The sequence below is a fragment of the Acanthaster planci genome, linkage group LG14, assembly GCF_054643075.1.
Source record: "Acanthaster planci isolate LZ-2023a linkage group LG14, COTS_SCS, whole genome shotgun sequence".
Classification (NCBI taxonomy): domain Eukaryota; kingdom Metazoa; phylum Echinodermata; class Asteroidea; order Valvatida; family Acanthasteridae; genus Acanthaster; species Acanthaster planci.
Window position 1 is genome coordinate 4689002 of NC_141790.1, and position 17503 is coordinate 4706504.

General features: G+C 37.5%; 1 protein-coding gene across 3 annotated transcripts in view; it reads right to left on the bottom strand.

Moving 5' to 3' along the window:
* Positions 1-17503, bottom strand: part of yap1 (Yes1 associated transcriptional regulator) — a 64900-nt gene that overhangs the window by 41535 nt on the left and 5862 nt on the right. For 2 of the 3 annotated variants that reach the window (XM_022242340.2, XM_022242338.2), the window contains exon 2: positions 6892-6936. The exons of the other annotated variant lie outside the window; for it this stretch is intronic. In XM_022242340.2, the coding sequence (XP_022098032.1) occupies positions 6892-6936 (45 nt within the window). The remainder of the gene's footprint in view (positions 1-6891; positions 6937-17503) is intronic. 3 annotated transcript variants of the gene reach the window in all.

The following is a 17503-nucleotide window of genomic DNA, read 5'->3' on the forward strand; positions in this document are numbered from 1 at the left end:
TAGAATAACTTATGGTTCACGTCCAATATTTTGACTCTCCTGGAGGCAACAACCACAAATCATGCCAAAAATAGAACTTTCACTGGTAAGGTACATGTACTCTGATGTACATCCTGTGACAAACATACTTTTCATTCAATAAAATAGTTTACCCAACTTTATCTGAATAGCTACATGTACATATATAATCTAAAAAAGTATGATAAATGTACTATATGTGACACCACATCGGATGTTACCTTCTCCTATGGACTCTGCTCACAGACTCGCATCGCATCGGACTCGCGAGTCCTGAGCGCGCCTGCAGACAACTTGGACAACCTTCATAAATCTTCATTTGCAAAGCCAAGCCATGACAAGTAGGCCCTACATGTACATGTATGTAAGTATACATGTACATGTAAAGCATGCCAGTACTCTCAATATGCTTTCACTTCAAATCTGACCTTGTGAGAGTTACATGTACTTGTTGTACATTCACATACCTCTATCTTTGTCCCCACCCTTGGGTGATTTTTCTCACTGAGATTTATCAAACAAGGTTGTTAAAATCACTATTTAAGAAAATTACAATTAATTGGATTGATTCCTTTCAATTAGATTTTTTTTACTTTAAATCAAATTTTTTTTTTACTTGTACTGTATCTTTGTATGAGCAGCCAAAAAGTTTTGGTCCTAAAGTTTTACCTTATGCGCATTAAATTATTCAGAACACATCTCATCATTGACCACTGTTGGAACCTACCAGTTCCGATACCACTATTATACTGTAGGTATATTTAAGTTTTATTATCTGACATTAAGTGCTGTTTTAGTCTATAAACTAGTCCCCAATGTTCTTTCCACAAATCTTGCATATTGCGCGACTTCCATTTTTCACTGGCATTTCTAATTTTCTCTCAAGCCATGTCGAATCTTACTTTCAGCAACACATCTTTTACAAATCTAATGCAAAGCTTCAAGTTTTATACATTCCTGTGCACATGCTTTTTTTGGCTGCCTTTTATTTTGAAGGCCGAACAGAATATGAAATACCCTAAGTACATGAATCAAATCAATGTCCACATTTACACACATCATATGCATATCATGCATGAACTTTGCACACGCACAGTGAAGAGAATTTATCTCAACATGGGCATTTCACAAGAGTGTACCTCCAAGAAGTTGCAAAGCGTTGGCCAGTCGCAATGCGCCAAATCTGTCAACCCAGTGGGAAAGGGTTGACAGATTTTGCGCATTGTGATTGGCAAACTCTTACAAACTCTTGGAGGTGCACTATTGCGAATTTTTTATTTTCCAGTCAGCCATCTTGAATTGAAAGCGAGGCAAGCTCCGTATAAACTTTAAGATGATGCAACTGGGCAAATTACAAATTGCCATCCTTCCAATGGGTAATTCAAACATTCGTATTATCTTTATTTTCCGGATGAAAAAAAATTCAACACGAGGCTATACATGTACATCTACCTTTAATTGTAACAAAACAGTTAGGCTCCTTCCTGTTTCAGAGTATTCATTAATGGCTGTGGATTTGGAGAACATTGATCCAAAATGGCCGTCCTGTCCATAATATACCGGTACATACGTAACTGCAGCACATTATATGTAAATACCCAAATGAGCTAATTATGGTTATGATTACACGTTTTAGATGAACCTGTCTTCCTTTCAAAAATTCAACAAAAAGATTTCTTAGTTTTTATTTTACATAACTTTGAATGACACATGTGTGTTATATTTATTCAAGTAATTTAAATCATGATTAAATCAAATTGCCAAATAATTAAATCAATTGATTTCAATAAAACTTCCCTGCTATTCAAGCACTCCACATCGGCCAGTCAAGTTCATGCTGGCCAGCTACAGAGTAGTGAAATAGTACTACATGTAAGTTCAATTACTGATCCACCCTCCTCATAGAAAATTTGTAAGTCATTTTCACGGTGAAAGAAAAATCCCTTCATAGGCCTACTTACAGCAAAGACAATTCAGCATTCTTCTCCTTTCTAACACAGATGAGACTTTGACCTTTTCAACCTTAATTCACGAACTGCTTGGATATGTTGGAGAAACCCTGACCACAAACCAAATTTGACCTCCAGATCAAGCATGTCTACATGTACATGTATTTCAAGTTACAACACAGACAATACCCAGTACTTCCATAACATCAATCTGGCTTCCACGATTTGAAGTGTTGGCTTTTAAGATCTGAATTCAATAGGATTCTCAAGGGTACTAAGGCCAACATGTATTGTACATGTAATGTTTACACATGTACACCTACATGTACATGTACACCAGAAACTTGACAACTAAATATCACCCAGTCAAGTTCCTGGGAAGGCAAGGGCAGAAGACATGGATCTGAATACCAGCATGCATAAATGGAAGCACAAGGCCAACACAAGATTCTCTCCTGACCCTGTGATTGTAACAATTGGACACAAATGTACCAGAGAAAAACCTACATGTATATAACAGTTTTATATTCTCATGTACATGTATTAAGCAGAGCAAAGGTGTAAATGTACATGTAATAAAAATCAATGATTTAGAACATGTATGAAAGCCTCCTTCAATTCGGAGAGCAGCTTGCTTTCCAGCCTGGGAGTGTAGCTAGCACCCTTAATTCCAACTCAGCCACATCCAGTGTCATCTTGAGGTACATGTATCCCTTATCCAACTGACAGCTACAACGTACAACGTACATGTAGCAAAGTTAATCGTGCAGCTTTATCTTTGAAAAGCCATTGAAACACAAAAAGAAATTACATTTAGGAAAGAACACTTCTGGCTTTACAGCCTCACCATGATACTAATAGAGAACATTTCATTCAACAAATTGTACAGATCATACATGTACATGTACGTACATGATGTACAATTACATGTACATGATGATCCCATACATGTACGTACATGATGTACAATTACATGTACATGTTGATCCCATACATGTATGTACATGTACTATACACTTGTACGTGCTTGCATTTACTTTCTGTAACAATAACCTTGTTCCAACACATGTAGTCTCGATTGTATTAACCACTTCAAATACCAGGATATCCTGATTATACCTGTTGCAGGAAGTCATAAGATGTTATCCAATCAATGCAATGATGGATAAATACCGGCACCTATATGACTATGCACAATGTGCTTACGGTACATTACATGTTCAGAAACTTGCATGTAAGTATACCTGGTACATATACACTGTTCACGTGTACATCAATCAGTTCAGGAACTATCCATTCACTGAAATGAAAGCTCAAAGAGGAAAGTCTAGCTACCGCTACATGTAATGCAAATATACATGTGGTACTAAGGTATTTTCAATTTTCACAAATTTATCTTGAGATCTCAATGCTACAGCAGGTACATGTATTTGTAGCAATCCAAGAAAGCAGGTTTTTACATGTACACAGGTACCAGTACAGTGCAAGTTTGTACTTGTACATGTAAAACATCTCTCGTTCACACACGAACGTGTATTGGCTGGTTCAAATGGACCGATAAGGACAATGTCGTTTCTCTATGGTTGGACCATTCACCCAATGCAAGTACCGATTGTGGTACACAGGACATTTTCCCTCGGTTCTACACATGATCATACATATAGGCCTTGTCAAGTCAGTTTTTGAAAAAAGGCACTGAGGCCAAAAACAAAACACAGTTCTGCTTCCGATTACATGCCTCCCCAAGATAGGGTCAGTACGTGTAGGTTGGACCAATTTTTGTGCTGATTGAATGGCGTGAATGGGGATGAAAGCTTCCACAAACACACCTTAATCAATGTAAGAAGTATCTGCAGTGGACAAATCTCCACAATTGCAGACATTCACACCACTATGCCCAACACTAGTCAGGTAATCATGACAGCAAACTGGCAAACAATGTCCGTATATCGAGTGGTAATAGTGCGTTATGCATGCAGCTAGGGCGGGAAGTAAACCTCATGAAACGACAGAAAATTTTGAGGAAACACGCTCACTTCAACATCTCGACCTTTTCAAACACTAGCAAAACAACCTCAAATTAAATTCAGGAGCACAGAAAATACATATATAGACAAGACATCAAATTCTGTGAATTAACTTGCAGAGATCTTTTGGCAACATCAATGTTTTTCCAACGTGCAACTATATGTATACAGCTGTTTGTATTGTTTGTAAAAATGCTATTTCAGCTAGAATTCATAGACAGGTTGCCGCATTTCCATCATGGCTTCTTTTGCATGGGCATGGCCCGGGTATTTGCGTGCACTTGACAATTTTTCAGCCAATTTTGAAGACAGAAGTTCTAATTCATTTGATTAGCTGTAAACGTGTATATACGAAAAAGTACTGGTGAAGTGACCTATCGCCCTGCAAATTGTTGCTGATTTTTTTGGCTCCAGTGATTTCAACAAACTCAAATGTCGAAGTGTAAACTACAAATCTGGCCTACTCCAGAAAGTTTGAGAAGAAATATATTTTACCTTTCAAATATAACTTGTCTTAGAATGCGAACTGAAGAACAGCACAAAAAAGACAGTAGGTTTTAAATTCAAACGATCCAGAATTTAAGATCTGGAACTAGAAAAACGACGATCAAGTGTCGTGACTTTATTTGCACGTAGATGTTGTGGAATCCTGTCCTCCTAAAAAAACTCAACTTGACCGTTTTTGTAGAAATAAGTATTACAGAAATAATTCCTATTGTCCTGAAATTGCATCTGTTTCCTAAATCAGAACCAGCACTATTAGTATTTAACTGACACAGACAAACCTCGATCCCAAGGACATGAAGGAGAAGCACAATTTAAAACGCGATATGCTTGGCATGGAACTTTGCCATGTTTGGAAGGCTAAGAAGCCATACCTCAATTAGACTGCTCGTTTTTCGCTATTTCTAAGTTTTCCAGAGCAACATCTCTCTCCAATCCATCAAACTGTTTCAACTGCTCGCAACATATCACATATTTTCACCAACTTACATGTATCTCTATAAACTGTGAAATTTTTCCTGATTCTTTTTAAACACGGCAAACGCCTGTTTGCTCATGCCAGCGCCATGTTCACTTGTCCCCAGGTGCAACGGTGGTATTTCATGAGCTCAAATTAATAAAGGATCGAGGTTGGAGTGAAAAAGGGCGAACAAAACACAAGCACTTTTGCATTTTTATACCCTTATTTTTCACATTAAAGAGCAAAATATCCGGATGACAACAGACAAAATATTGATTCATAGTATGTAAGGTGTCTATTAGAGCAAAAAGTAAGTTGCTACTCAAAACTCTCAACGAAACTGCAAGCTATGATTTAAGGCCCACGGTCTAAATGCAAAAGGAGGCGTTTTCTGAAGACAAAAAAGACACACGATTTATTTCTGTACTTTTGAAATGTTTTAAAAATCAGTTTTTTTTAACTTGCCGACAAATTTTTAGGGTAGCATAAAAATTAGGGTCAGTCAGGAAACCAGAAGCAGAATTATTATTTTTGGGGGGGCCTTAACAGGATCCACAGTATGACCAGACTACTCATCGGAAGTGCATCTTTATGCTTGAGGGACATCACACTTTACACCAGTACACCAATACCACACAGTGGAGGTCATCATGGCCATTGTAAAAGTCCAACCTTAACTTCATTAACAAAAGATGGGTGTGTTCACCAGTTTGTGGAATTGTGGTCTTGACCTGCTGTTTACTCGAAACAAGACAATCACCTTTGATGACATTTCATCTAAAATGCACTGTTTATGCCACATACATGTACATGCAAGTACATGTACATGTACCGATGATTAAAACTCAACCATAACGCTGCTACGTTACCTCCCCTTCCACAAAATCTGAGCAAGTTCATACGTCATCTGAGAGTAGGGTTGGCATAATGGTTCTAGGGAGTTGGGTTAGCATAGTACACAGATTTCTTTCCTCACCTTCCACCTCTGCGGTCTGGGTTCGATTCCGGGCTTGGTCCATATGCCGATTGGGTCGTCAGTCCCTACCTGATTTCATGGGTTTTACCCAGAATATTCCTCTGGGGTTTTCATCCCACCTCTAAAACTGTTACTGCAAGCTGCAATGCCTAGAGCACTTTTGAGGAATCATTGGTATCATTACCAGAAATAAATAATACTAATAATCGTAACTGAACATGACAATGTATTGAATGTACACATGTACATTGTACATGTACAATGTACATGTAACATTTGCAGACTTGATACCTAATTCTCCACATCAGGATTTTCTTTGCCAGTGCATGGAGGACTTGTAAACACATCACAGTAATATCTGTACAATGTACATGTACATGTATGCAATACCAAGTGATATTTATTCCTATCCCAAAGTTTCAATTATGCCTATGGCTTTTGAACTCAACAAAAAGGCTCAAACTAGTTCAAAGTCTTTGTGTAAGAGTACACACAAATGGCCAAGTCCAACTTAATAACAGACTTTAGCCATAGGACATGTATCTTGTTTATAAAAGTTAATATTTATAGCTGAAAATAATTCCAAACCTGAGACAATGTGGCCTTGAAAGAATACCAGTGTCAGCAGTGTCAATGAGAATACTGCTGGGTTTATGAATATTCATCAGACTCTATGAACCTTGTAAACAGCCTGATATTGCTAAGAAGGTTAGAGTAACTGTTTCCAGTGCTATATATGTACATGTGTACAAGTATTTCAAATTATGCACACACTACCTGTAGCATATTCACAATTTACAATGTACAAGGAAATATCATCATTAGCCATGTTAACTCTTGCAAGTATTTCAGCTTTTCTCAGTTTTCTGATCTGCACAACTTAACTCAACATTTTTCTCAATGAAGGTACAATAACCAGCATATGGTATTTGTTCAAAACATTAAATGAATACATACTTGTTATCTGGCTTTGGGGTTGACAGTAAAAATCTTCCCTTGTCACTGAAAAACAATCAGATATAGCATACTCCACTGTCAAAATTCAAATTGTAATTTGTATGACCCAATCACCGAATAAATGCACTGAAACAAATTATACAAATTCATTTGGGCTAATGGACAACATGAGCACAGTGAAAAGAGTACAAAATGTTTGCCAAATGTAATAACAATGAAACACATTTTTTTTCAAGTTAAAGTTAGCCATGTCATGAATAGTGATGCATGTACATACCTGCACCTTTTGCTATGCATGAATTGAAGTTGATTTTTTAAATAAGCCTTAAAACAATCCTTCCCAAGTAAAATACACACTACTGTTTTGGTAACCATTTGTAGACTGTATTATTTTTGGCCTAAAACAACATTTTTGAAAGCCCAAGATGTGCGTAGCGGCCAACTTTTGAAATCAAACCAAGCACAGCATATACTGACAGCCATCGGAACAACTTCTCAATACCAGTGTCTTTTGTAACACTTGAAGCCCCTGCTCCTAAGCGATATTTGGTCACTTATTCTTGTAATGGAGAAATTCATTCATTAAGGAAATCTGGACTTTCAGAATGGTACAAGTTATGACAGACTGTGATATACATACATGTACAAATGTACATGTATTTGGCACAAATTTGTTTAGTTTTAACATTTAGAAAGCATGCTTAAATTGAGATGGATGAAAAGGATGTATTATTAATGTTGATGTACAAGTACATGTATGTATGATTACAAATATGTGCAACTTATATTTTTTGTTTATAAGCACCATGGTTGAGGGTGTTTTGTATGTTCTGACTCCTTTGTGGGTAAGTTGCCATCTTCTTTTTTACTGAAATAAAAATTGCGGAAGTCAGACTTGATTACAACATGCTCCCTGCAAATATTTACATGTACATGTAAGTGCATTATTAATTTACTACAAACCAAAGAAAAACTACACCAAATTAGACAGGTATTCTGGTGTCACGCCCAACCAAAAAGATGAAGAGTGACTCACATCAACCTAACTCAATTTTGGTTTCAAACAGGTGAACTTAATTTGTATAGGGAGACAACAACACTCACAAATTTACATTTATGCACAAACCCTCATTTGTCCTGCACCAAAAGTGATTTGTCATAATTCTCTACTTACATGTACACTCAATCATCATTCAAATTTGTTGTTTCCAAATGATCTATTTTTAATTATTCCATGGACTACAATAGTCATGAATATGTACATGTGTTAATACAACTATTGATAACGCATGACCTGAGCACATGTATCAAGTTAGTGTCAAGTCACTGTGGAGAAATCAAGTACATGTACAGCACACACTGAACTGGTTCCTACCGCATAGCTGAAAAGATAACAAGAATAGATGAGTAGAGCGCCAGACTACAACTCAGGATTCCACAGTGCAGGGCCACGATCGCATGAAAGAGCAGGCAACACGGTAACTGTCCAAACTTTTTAAACAGAGTTGAAACCTATTGAAATCTCAGATGAGATTCACCAAACTTGGGTCTTCTCTCTCTGCATGAATATTCTTTTCTAATGTGTTTATTTCAATTTTAAGTCTGACGTACTTTGTAGTGGTCCTCAAGGACAATTTGTCCAATTTCGTTGTCGGCATGAACACTCGGTGGTACACGTTTGTATATGTATATGTACATGTTGCAGCCAATCCATGCACAGTCAAGTATTTTTTTGGATATACTCTCTTTGTATGTATGTTTGTGGAACAGAACATTTTCCTTCGGTTTTCTGGTTGTTCTCACTAATGTTTTTTAGCTTTTGTTTATAATATTAGGACCAAACTTTTTTATTTGGCACAAACATTCCCTGTTACACAGTACAGCCTTTAAGCTTTTGATGATAAAATAAGCTTGGAATGATGGAAGTTTTCTTTATGATTGAAATGACAAATGTCAAAAAAACCCCGAAAGTACTAACAATGATACATACATGTAGGTGAACAATATTATGTTAATTTTTAAGTGGGTACGCCTGTACATGTATACATGTTTAAGTGGGTATGCCTGTGCATGTATACATGTTTAAGTGGGTATGCCTGTACATGTATACATGTTTAAGTGGGTATGCCTGTACATGTATACATGTTTAAGTGGGTATGCCTGTACATGTATACATGTTTAAGTGGGTATGCCTGTACATGTATACATGTTTAAGTGGGTATGCCTGTACATGTATACATGTTTAAGTGGGTATGCCTGTACATGTATACATGTTTAAGTGGGTATGCCTGTACATGTATACGTATACATGTTCGAATGTAGAATAACCATACACATACCAGTACATGTTGAGTTGAAAGCCCAAGAAAATGTTTAAAATGTAATTTTCAAAATACAATGAACGCTGAGGTATTATACACTGTCTATTTATTGATGAGCATAAAAAATGTCATATCATGAACTTCTGAAAGAAAGAACAAGCATGTGTAAACTATAACTGTGCACTAATGAAAAAGGAATCATGTAAGCCATGGTTTATTCCCCTACTGGTACCCAGCAAAAGCAAAATAAAGCACAAAGCCAACCCTACCAAAAAAACAGTGGAGAAGAGGGCAGAAGTCAGTCTCATACTGCCAGAAGGGGTGAGATTGACCAATGATAAAAATAGCTGATAACAGCTGAAAAAAGGCATAAAAAAGCTAAACAGTGAAAATCTCCTATACTTTTGTCCACAGCCAGTGAGGACAAAAAGCTGAAATCCAAAACAAAAAAAGCTGAAATTAGCTAAAAAGCTGAGAAATCGCACCCCGTGCAGCCACTTTGCTTTTAACAATGACTGCCTGGGAAGATGGAGGCTTAAAACACAGCTATTACACTTATAATAACATGTTACATGTAAGTGTTAAACAGCACCCTCATAATAATAATGTCCAGTCCCCCCCCCATGCATCCGCAGAACACCAGATTAGACCAAAAAAGTGCTCAGGCAAAAAGTCATTACACAATCAATTTCGTTCTGCCATTACCAGCTTTTGATCTGCCATATTCTATAAAAGGTAGAGTTGGGGTTCCCAACCCTATTATTATTTTTGTTCAGACTGTGGGGACCGGGAAACAGTCTAACTCGGAACACATTCGAGCTGTGACTAGGGGCTGCATTCGAGCAAGCTATTTGTGTTCTGCAGGAGTATAGACCCATGGGTCAACAAGGGTATACTCCCATCGCACATACAGAAATATAATGCGCATGCACCAAACTCGGGTTGAACTGGAGGAACCGCGCGAACGCAGCCAACCACTACTGGTCCATATTGCCTAGTACCCAGGTCATGTGTCATGTCATTTCATGTGTGTGCAAGTAAAGTATACACGTGTGTTCATACATGCGTGGCACTGGGTGACATGGGCCGGTGATGAGCGATCAGCCCTGATGAATGTTGGGCATAATTAACGTAATTCTTACACAAAACTAATAATACATGTACATGTTAAATTAGACGCCATAATCCTACATATTCGGTTGACATTTTAAGAGCTGTTATTGATATGTTAGTCGGACAATTTGCTCAAGCATCTTTGATTTTGTTCGGACAAACACAGTAAGTACTCGGAAAATGTCCGATGTCCAACCCTAATTTCACACTCGGCATCCGCCGTGTTGGGCAGATGCCCTAACCTTTAACTTTATCTTGGCTAGAACCTTGTCCCAGTCCAAGGTACTGTATTTGTTACTGAGACTCTAGTCCGAGTCTGAAAAATGGGACCAAATCAGAAGAGTCAAAGTTATGTCATGCAAGTGACTGTTCCTCAGTTTGCTTTATGGTTTTGAAGTACATGTACCCCTGTTGATTGAAAAAACAGTTCTAAGACAAAATGAACTGTTTACAAACACAAATGCCCTGCCAAGCCCATGCCTAAACCCACAATTTTAATTTTTGGATTATAAACAAGATTTATCTTGATTGCTTTAGCCATTGTGACCTTTACCCTTGACCTTTTGGGCGTAAATGCAATAGGTTTGTGGGATTACCCAGAAGAATGCACAAGCCAAATTTTTCACTACATGTAAGTATTTCTCAAGTTATGCTTAAATTTCTAATGTTTTAGTCACTTTCACCTTTCAGACCCAAATGCAATAGGCTTCCTAGGATCACCTAGAGTAAGTTCAGACACAAAGCAGGCCTCCCCTACATGTATTTCTCACAATATCATGTTGACAAGTTTTCTATTGTTTTAGCCATTGTGACCTTTGATCTTTGGCCTTTTGACCCCCAATGCAATAGGCTTCCTAGGATCACCTAGAACAAATTCAGACACAAAGTAGGCCTCCCCTACATGTATTTCTCACGTTATCATGTTAACAAGGTTTCTCTTGTTTTAGCCACTGTGACTTTTGATCTTTGGCCTTTTGACCCCCAATGCAATAGGCTTCCTAGGATCACCTAGAGCAAGTTCAGACACAAAGCAGGCCTCCCCTACATGTATTTCTCACGTTATCATGTTGACAAGTTTTCTATTGTTTTAGCCATTGTGACCTTTGATCTTTGGCCTTTTGGCCCCAAATGCAATAGGCTTCTTAGGATCATTTACAGCAATTTCCAAACCAAATTTGAAGTTCATACACAAAGTAATTCTCAATTATCACACTGACAAGAATGTTCCAGACAAACACATGCACCCACACACACTCCCGCCCACACAAGGCCCAGGTGAAAACAATATGCCCCATTGATTTCATCACCAGGGCATGAAATTCAAGAAATAAAAATTCCCAGTAATACAAACTAATGAGGCATGAAATATCTTCTATCTTATTAACACATAAATTTTGGAACGAGTGTCATATCTGGCCACCACATCAATATATTTCCCTCCAAGCAAAACAAAGTCCACCTCTCCTATTTTCATTCACGACAAGCCTCTTGGGAAAAACAGCACTAGACATTATTTATGAGTTACATGTAGTAACACTAAAATTGAAAGCTAGACTTAATTTTCATATTTAAACCTAACTTGAAAACATAAATGAAAAAATAAAATGAAATTTCTTGACAAAGTTAAACTACCGATAGGGTACATATTTTGCTGAGGAGTGCACTTATTGAGAAAATCATGTTTTGTAGAGGTAATCTTTTACAACAAAGAACTTGAGATTAATTCAAGATTTGATGAAGTGCAAACCAAAGCATGTACATGTACGTGTATCTTAAACTGCAATAAAATACATGTACTAGACATTGTCTTATCTTTTATTTGAATGTACATGTACCAGTTATTAAGGATAATAAATTTATTCACCTGAAATTTGTCCCTTCATGAAAACTCTAACACAAGGAAAACTCTCATCAGTGCACATGCTGTTGCCATTGCACATGCCAGGTACCGGTATGAAATTGTTTCACTTGTATATAAAAGAGCTGAACTGGTCTCTTTGTGGATAGTGAAAAACCTCAACCGGGTGAAATAAGCCCATGGAGCACAAATTTGTCCTTTCATAAAAATGAAAGGTCCGCACCTATAACCTGGTTGATCTGGCTGAACAAAAATAAAGCAAAACAAATTTAAGAAGTGATGATCTAGGACTTAATTTGTCTTTTCACGGTTTTTTTTTATTGTTGAAATAAAACTTCCTTGACAAATGTTGAAGTACTCGTACATGTACATAGATGTACAGTATATGTACTCAACATCTGGCACTTTTCTTGACGATTGTAGGTTTTTTGGTCCTTGAAAAACGTATCAAGTTTTGGCTTTTATTACTTTTTCAGGTTCACCAAAAGAACTTTAATCAATGAGTACATGTACCAAGTATCACGTGGGCAGTTCTCACCAACAAATACATGTACATGTACAATGTACATGTTGGCCCTATGCAATTTAGTATACACAACATTATGCAAGGCATGATGTTAATGTGTACAGCAAAAACCCTTTCCAGGTCCCCACACAAACTGCCTTACTTTTTAAGAGTAAGGATATTTTGAACACTTCCCCAAACGCCCAATGATGTGAAACACCTGGGACCAGCTACACACTGGCAAGAGATGGTACAGCATACACAGGTATGCTGAATGTGATTTAAAAAAACTGTTGAAGAGTGATCTGGAACTGTCGGGTTGAGTCCTTCACAAAAGTAGGGCTGTAAGCTTCCCTTCGACCAATTGGTGCTGGAGGTGTCAAAGTAATCTGGCAGTCTGCATACAGTTCATTACACAGGGATGGTTGAAAGGTTAACCCACTACACCCGCCCTGAGTCCCTGCTAGCAGAATGTTTGTGTGCTAATTCCTCATTCTTGAACACAGAAACAAAGTCTTCGAGTCTGTGGAGATGTACTAGGCATTGAACTTGAACCTGACCACTGTACACGGCCTGTTATAAATGTACATGTAGATCTATAGTAAATATCACTCCATGGCACTGATGGCAGCACCCAAGGAGTATTGCAAAATGTGGATGAGTCAGATAAGAAATAAATGTACATGTACATGTATCTAACAGATGTACATTGTACTCTTCAAATAACCCTAACTAGTAACAAGTCAATATTTGTACACTGTAGCACTTGGCTGTACCTGTACGCCAAAAGTTAGGCGTATGTATCTTCAATGTATCTTCCCTTTTTCAAACTTAAGACTAAATTTTTGGCCAAAATAATGCAGTCCACAGTGGTCAAACTGAGTCTGTAAAAACATTTTTGTCCACGTTTCACATGATTTACTTCTATACACATTAACCTCTTACAATCTTCACCCTGGTCTGCTGCAGTTACTGCGTAGCTACTTGAGTAACAGAATGCACAGAGTCGTTGTGGATGGAAAGTGTTCATCGTGGTTCCATCTGGTGTCCCCCAGGGTGCCATTCTTGGGCCTCTACTGTTCACATTATTTGTTCATGATATTCCCATCTTGTACAATAAGAGCCTTATGTTTGCTGACAATTTGAAAGTATTTCGTCAAATTCCATCTTCTGCTGATGCATAACTACTACAGGAGGATCTTAGTAAGATTTTGTCATGGTCCTCAGACTGGCAGCTATCTCTAAATGCTACCAAATGCAGTGTTCTATCAAATCGCTCAAAAGGAAGCCTCTTGTGTACAATTATCACATAGGTAATGATGTTCTTGCCAGAGTTAATGTACAGAAAGACCTTGGTATCTTGATTGACTCTAAGCTTCGTTTTATCCCCAATGATGACCACATTATCAAAAAGGCTAATAGTATGTCTAGTTTAATATGGCATAATTTTAGATCAATAATAACATGCATGCACTCCGTGCTTTATACTGCACCTTGATCAGACCCCATTTAGAGTATTGTACAGTTACTTTTAACTCTATCTCCACTTACCAAGAAACCAGGATTGAAAGGGTTCAGCGGCGATTTCTTCATTTTATGCATAAGACTCTCAATGGTTACAACAGCAATGTTCCTGAATACCTATCTTGATCTTTGTGATTTGTAAAAATTATCGCCACTCTCTGTTAGGCGTACTGTTAATGACTGTCTTTTTCTATATAAACACCTTCACAATCATTATAGTTTGACCGATGCTAACCTTTTTAGTTTACATGTGCCTGCACGACAGACAAGGCTTGGTAAGGAGCGCATCTTGCATGTCCCATGGAGTCCCGTTGAGGTCACAATGCAAGGCTTTGTCTGTAGAATCTCTTCTACCTACAATGGACTCCATGGGAGATGTGATGTGTTTGGTGTTGCAAGCCTTGCAAGTTTCAGGACTTTGATTTACCGTGCAATTAATTATTCGACTTGATTTTTTATTACGGACTCAAGTTTTTTCCTCAGCATATGGTTATGATTTGTACTTTTTTACCTTTAACTAAATTTGTAACTTTTTTATGAAACCTGTAAATATTGAGAACTTTATTTTTTATCGAAATCAGAGTTAGTTTTTATCTTTTGTGTTTATATTTTATATTTATTTTTAATACCTATTCTGTAAATGGCGATTTGTTCACTGTTGGTTATGGAAACAAAATAAATAAATAAAACTAAATAAACATTTGGTTTCAAAATACACAAAAGCAATTTAGCTAAGAATCATCACACCGATCATGCCAATATTACATGATAACGTGATCACATTCACCATACATGCCATAGTACTCTTATTTTTACCCATCTCACAGCTGGGGAGGGAGGAAAATCCCCCTTGAACTTGGCTGTGCCCAGCTTTTTTTTTTAACACAGTAAACTCCAACTAAGTGGGCACCCTCGGGACCCACAAATATGTGATGACTTACATGAAGGTCGACTTCTACTGTAAGTCGTCATTTTGCCGAATTACATGAAGTGATGACATGCACATGTGTACATGCAGATATATGTAAATGTACATATTTGTGATTGGGTTGCAACGCTCAAAATATCTACATGTACATGTAGGCCAAGCATGGAGGAAGGAAGAGACAATGAAAACATGATATAGTTTGCAATGCTCCAAAATTTTAACCGGGGATTGGATTTTGTGAAGAACAGCTGTCCATAAGTGCAAACAGAATGCCTGCATTTCTACATACCGGTACATGTACAGTACCAGGACCGATAAACGCTGAATGTGCCCAGCTACAGCCTAACAAAACCTTGCACTGCACTGAACCACTGAAAATATATGCACTAAAACCTTCGAAACACATAAAAGCTGAAAATACCCACGAATAGAGGGGAATCTTGTTCTGTGACTAGCTCATTCCCTTAAGTATTTCAGAAGTTTTTCAATGATCCCTTCATGTTTTCAGAGTGTCAATGTTTGGAATGTACTTTGAGTTGTTGCGGACGTCACTGGCTCCCGGCCATTCCATGCAGTTCTTGCTATTTTTTGGTCGTAGGAACCCGTGTGCCATATCAAGTATCGTGTGCTTCCACCACAATGCGCTCACAATGCAACTTGTCATGCTTGGGCCGTGGGAAAGCAGAATATCAATTTTGACTTCACATACATGTACCCTCATATTATACATGAACACATACATGTACTTTTGGCAAGAAAAATCCATATATTTCTGTATGACATGTACATGTGATATCCTCTAAATGTACACGTGCTGACAGAGAAAGGTCTGGGGTCCGTCCATGATAGAGGTACATGTACATGAACTGGTACGTGTACACACGAAGAGCAGACAAATTCCCAGGATGACATCATCATGACATACAGTACATTGTGCAACGTAACAAAATGTTTCAAACTACCGGTACCCACACATCTACATGTACCTGGCATACTAGAGTCTTACAAAAGGATTTTTAAAAATACCATACATGTATTTACATGTAGTTCAAAAGATATGTTGAAAAGAATGTCAAAATATATGAAAATACAGTAAGATTTGTAAAAAAATCAAGCGATGATGTCATAACACATCACTGTATACCTAGATGTACATACAGAGTTGCATCCAAATTGGACTTACTGTACCATTCTTGAGATACAGTGGCTTAAAATTCACACATGATGTCACATGGCCCATGATGACATCTTCATTCATGACGTCATTTTCGCAAATAATGTTACGTTTTTATTGTCAAACAAATTTGAAATCCAAGGAAAGACTTTATACAATTTCTGTTAATTTCTCCTAGTTTAAACAGAAAATATTATAAATATTGAGTTAATTACACGTACATGCAATATATTTTACGCTCAGTATGTTTTTCTCTTATTCACAGACTACCCACTGATGATGAAAAGCAAATAAACCACTAAAACCGCTGTCACTTCTGCATCTAAACCTTAGGAAACTATTCGTTTCACAGTCCTGCATATTAATGACTTTAGTGACTTTTAAAGTGCTCGATGTTGAGTTCACCACTGCACCAAGCACACTTACATGTACATGTAGCTGGCAGTTCCAAAGTTTATGACATGTTTATAACGCAGATCCACGAGGCATACATGTACTTAAAGTGTGGGTAAGCAGTGTGCATAACCATTACGGGCTCTTGGGTGTGCATGCGAGGAATTGCTGGTAGCGTTTCTCTTCATAGGGGGGGTTAGGCTTCACCAAGCTTGTTGGCACCGTGCCAGATCCTGGCCATGGCATAGTTTGAACACATGCACATAGCCTACGAATCTGCTTGGAGCCCGGACGAATAACATTAAATTAAGGGAAAGCAATGGACGGCCATTAGGGTGTTTTAATCATTGGTGGGACATGTGTATGAACAATTAAATAAGTCTAATACTTTGTACAATGAACAACAGTATTAACTCTTATCATTTGATTAGCAATTCCAGACTTCATAGATAACAGTTGATTTGTTTTAGTGATTTTTGTAAAATTAAAGCTCTTTTAATTATAACTTCTCATCTAATGACATCATCAGCCTGCGGTTTTGCACATGCGTACATGTATATGGATGACGGTCATTGTATCTACCAAGTTTCAAGTGATTTTGGTAAACTTCGGAACAGTCATTAACTCAAAATACATTTTTGACGTTTTTCAAACAGCCACCACAGGGCACTCAAGTTTTTCATGACATTACAAGTACATCTTGTGAGAAATCAAGTTCATATCTTTTATCATACTATGGCATAACCATTTTCGACTGAAAGCAAGGGTCAGGTGATTTTACTTACACAGAAAGAGA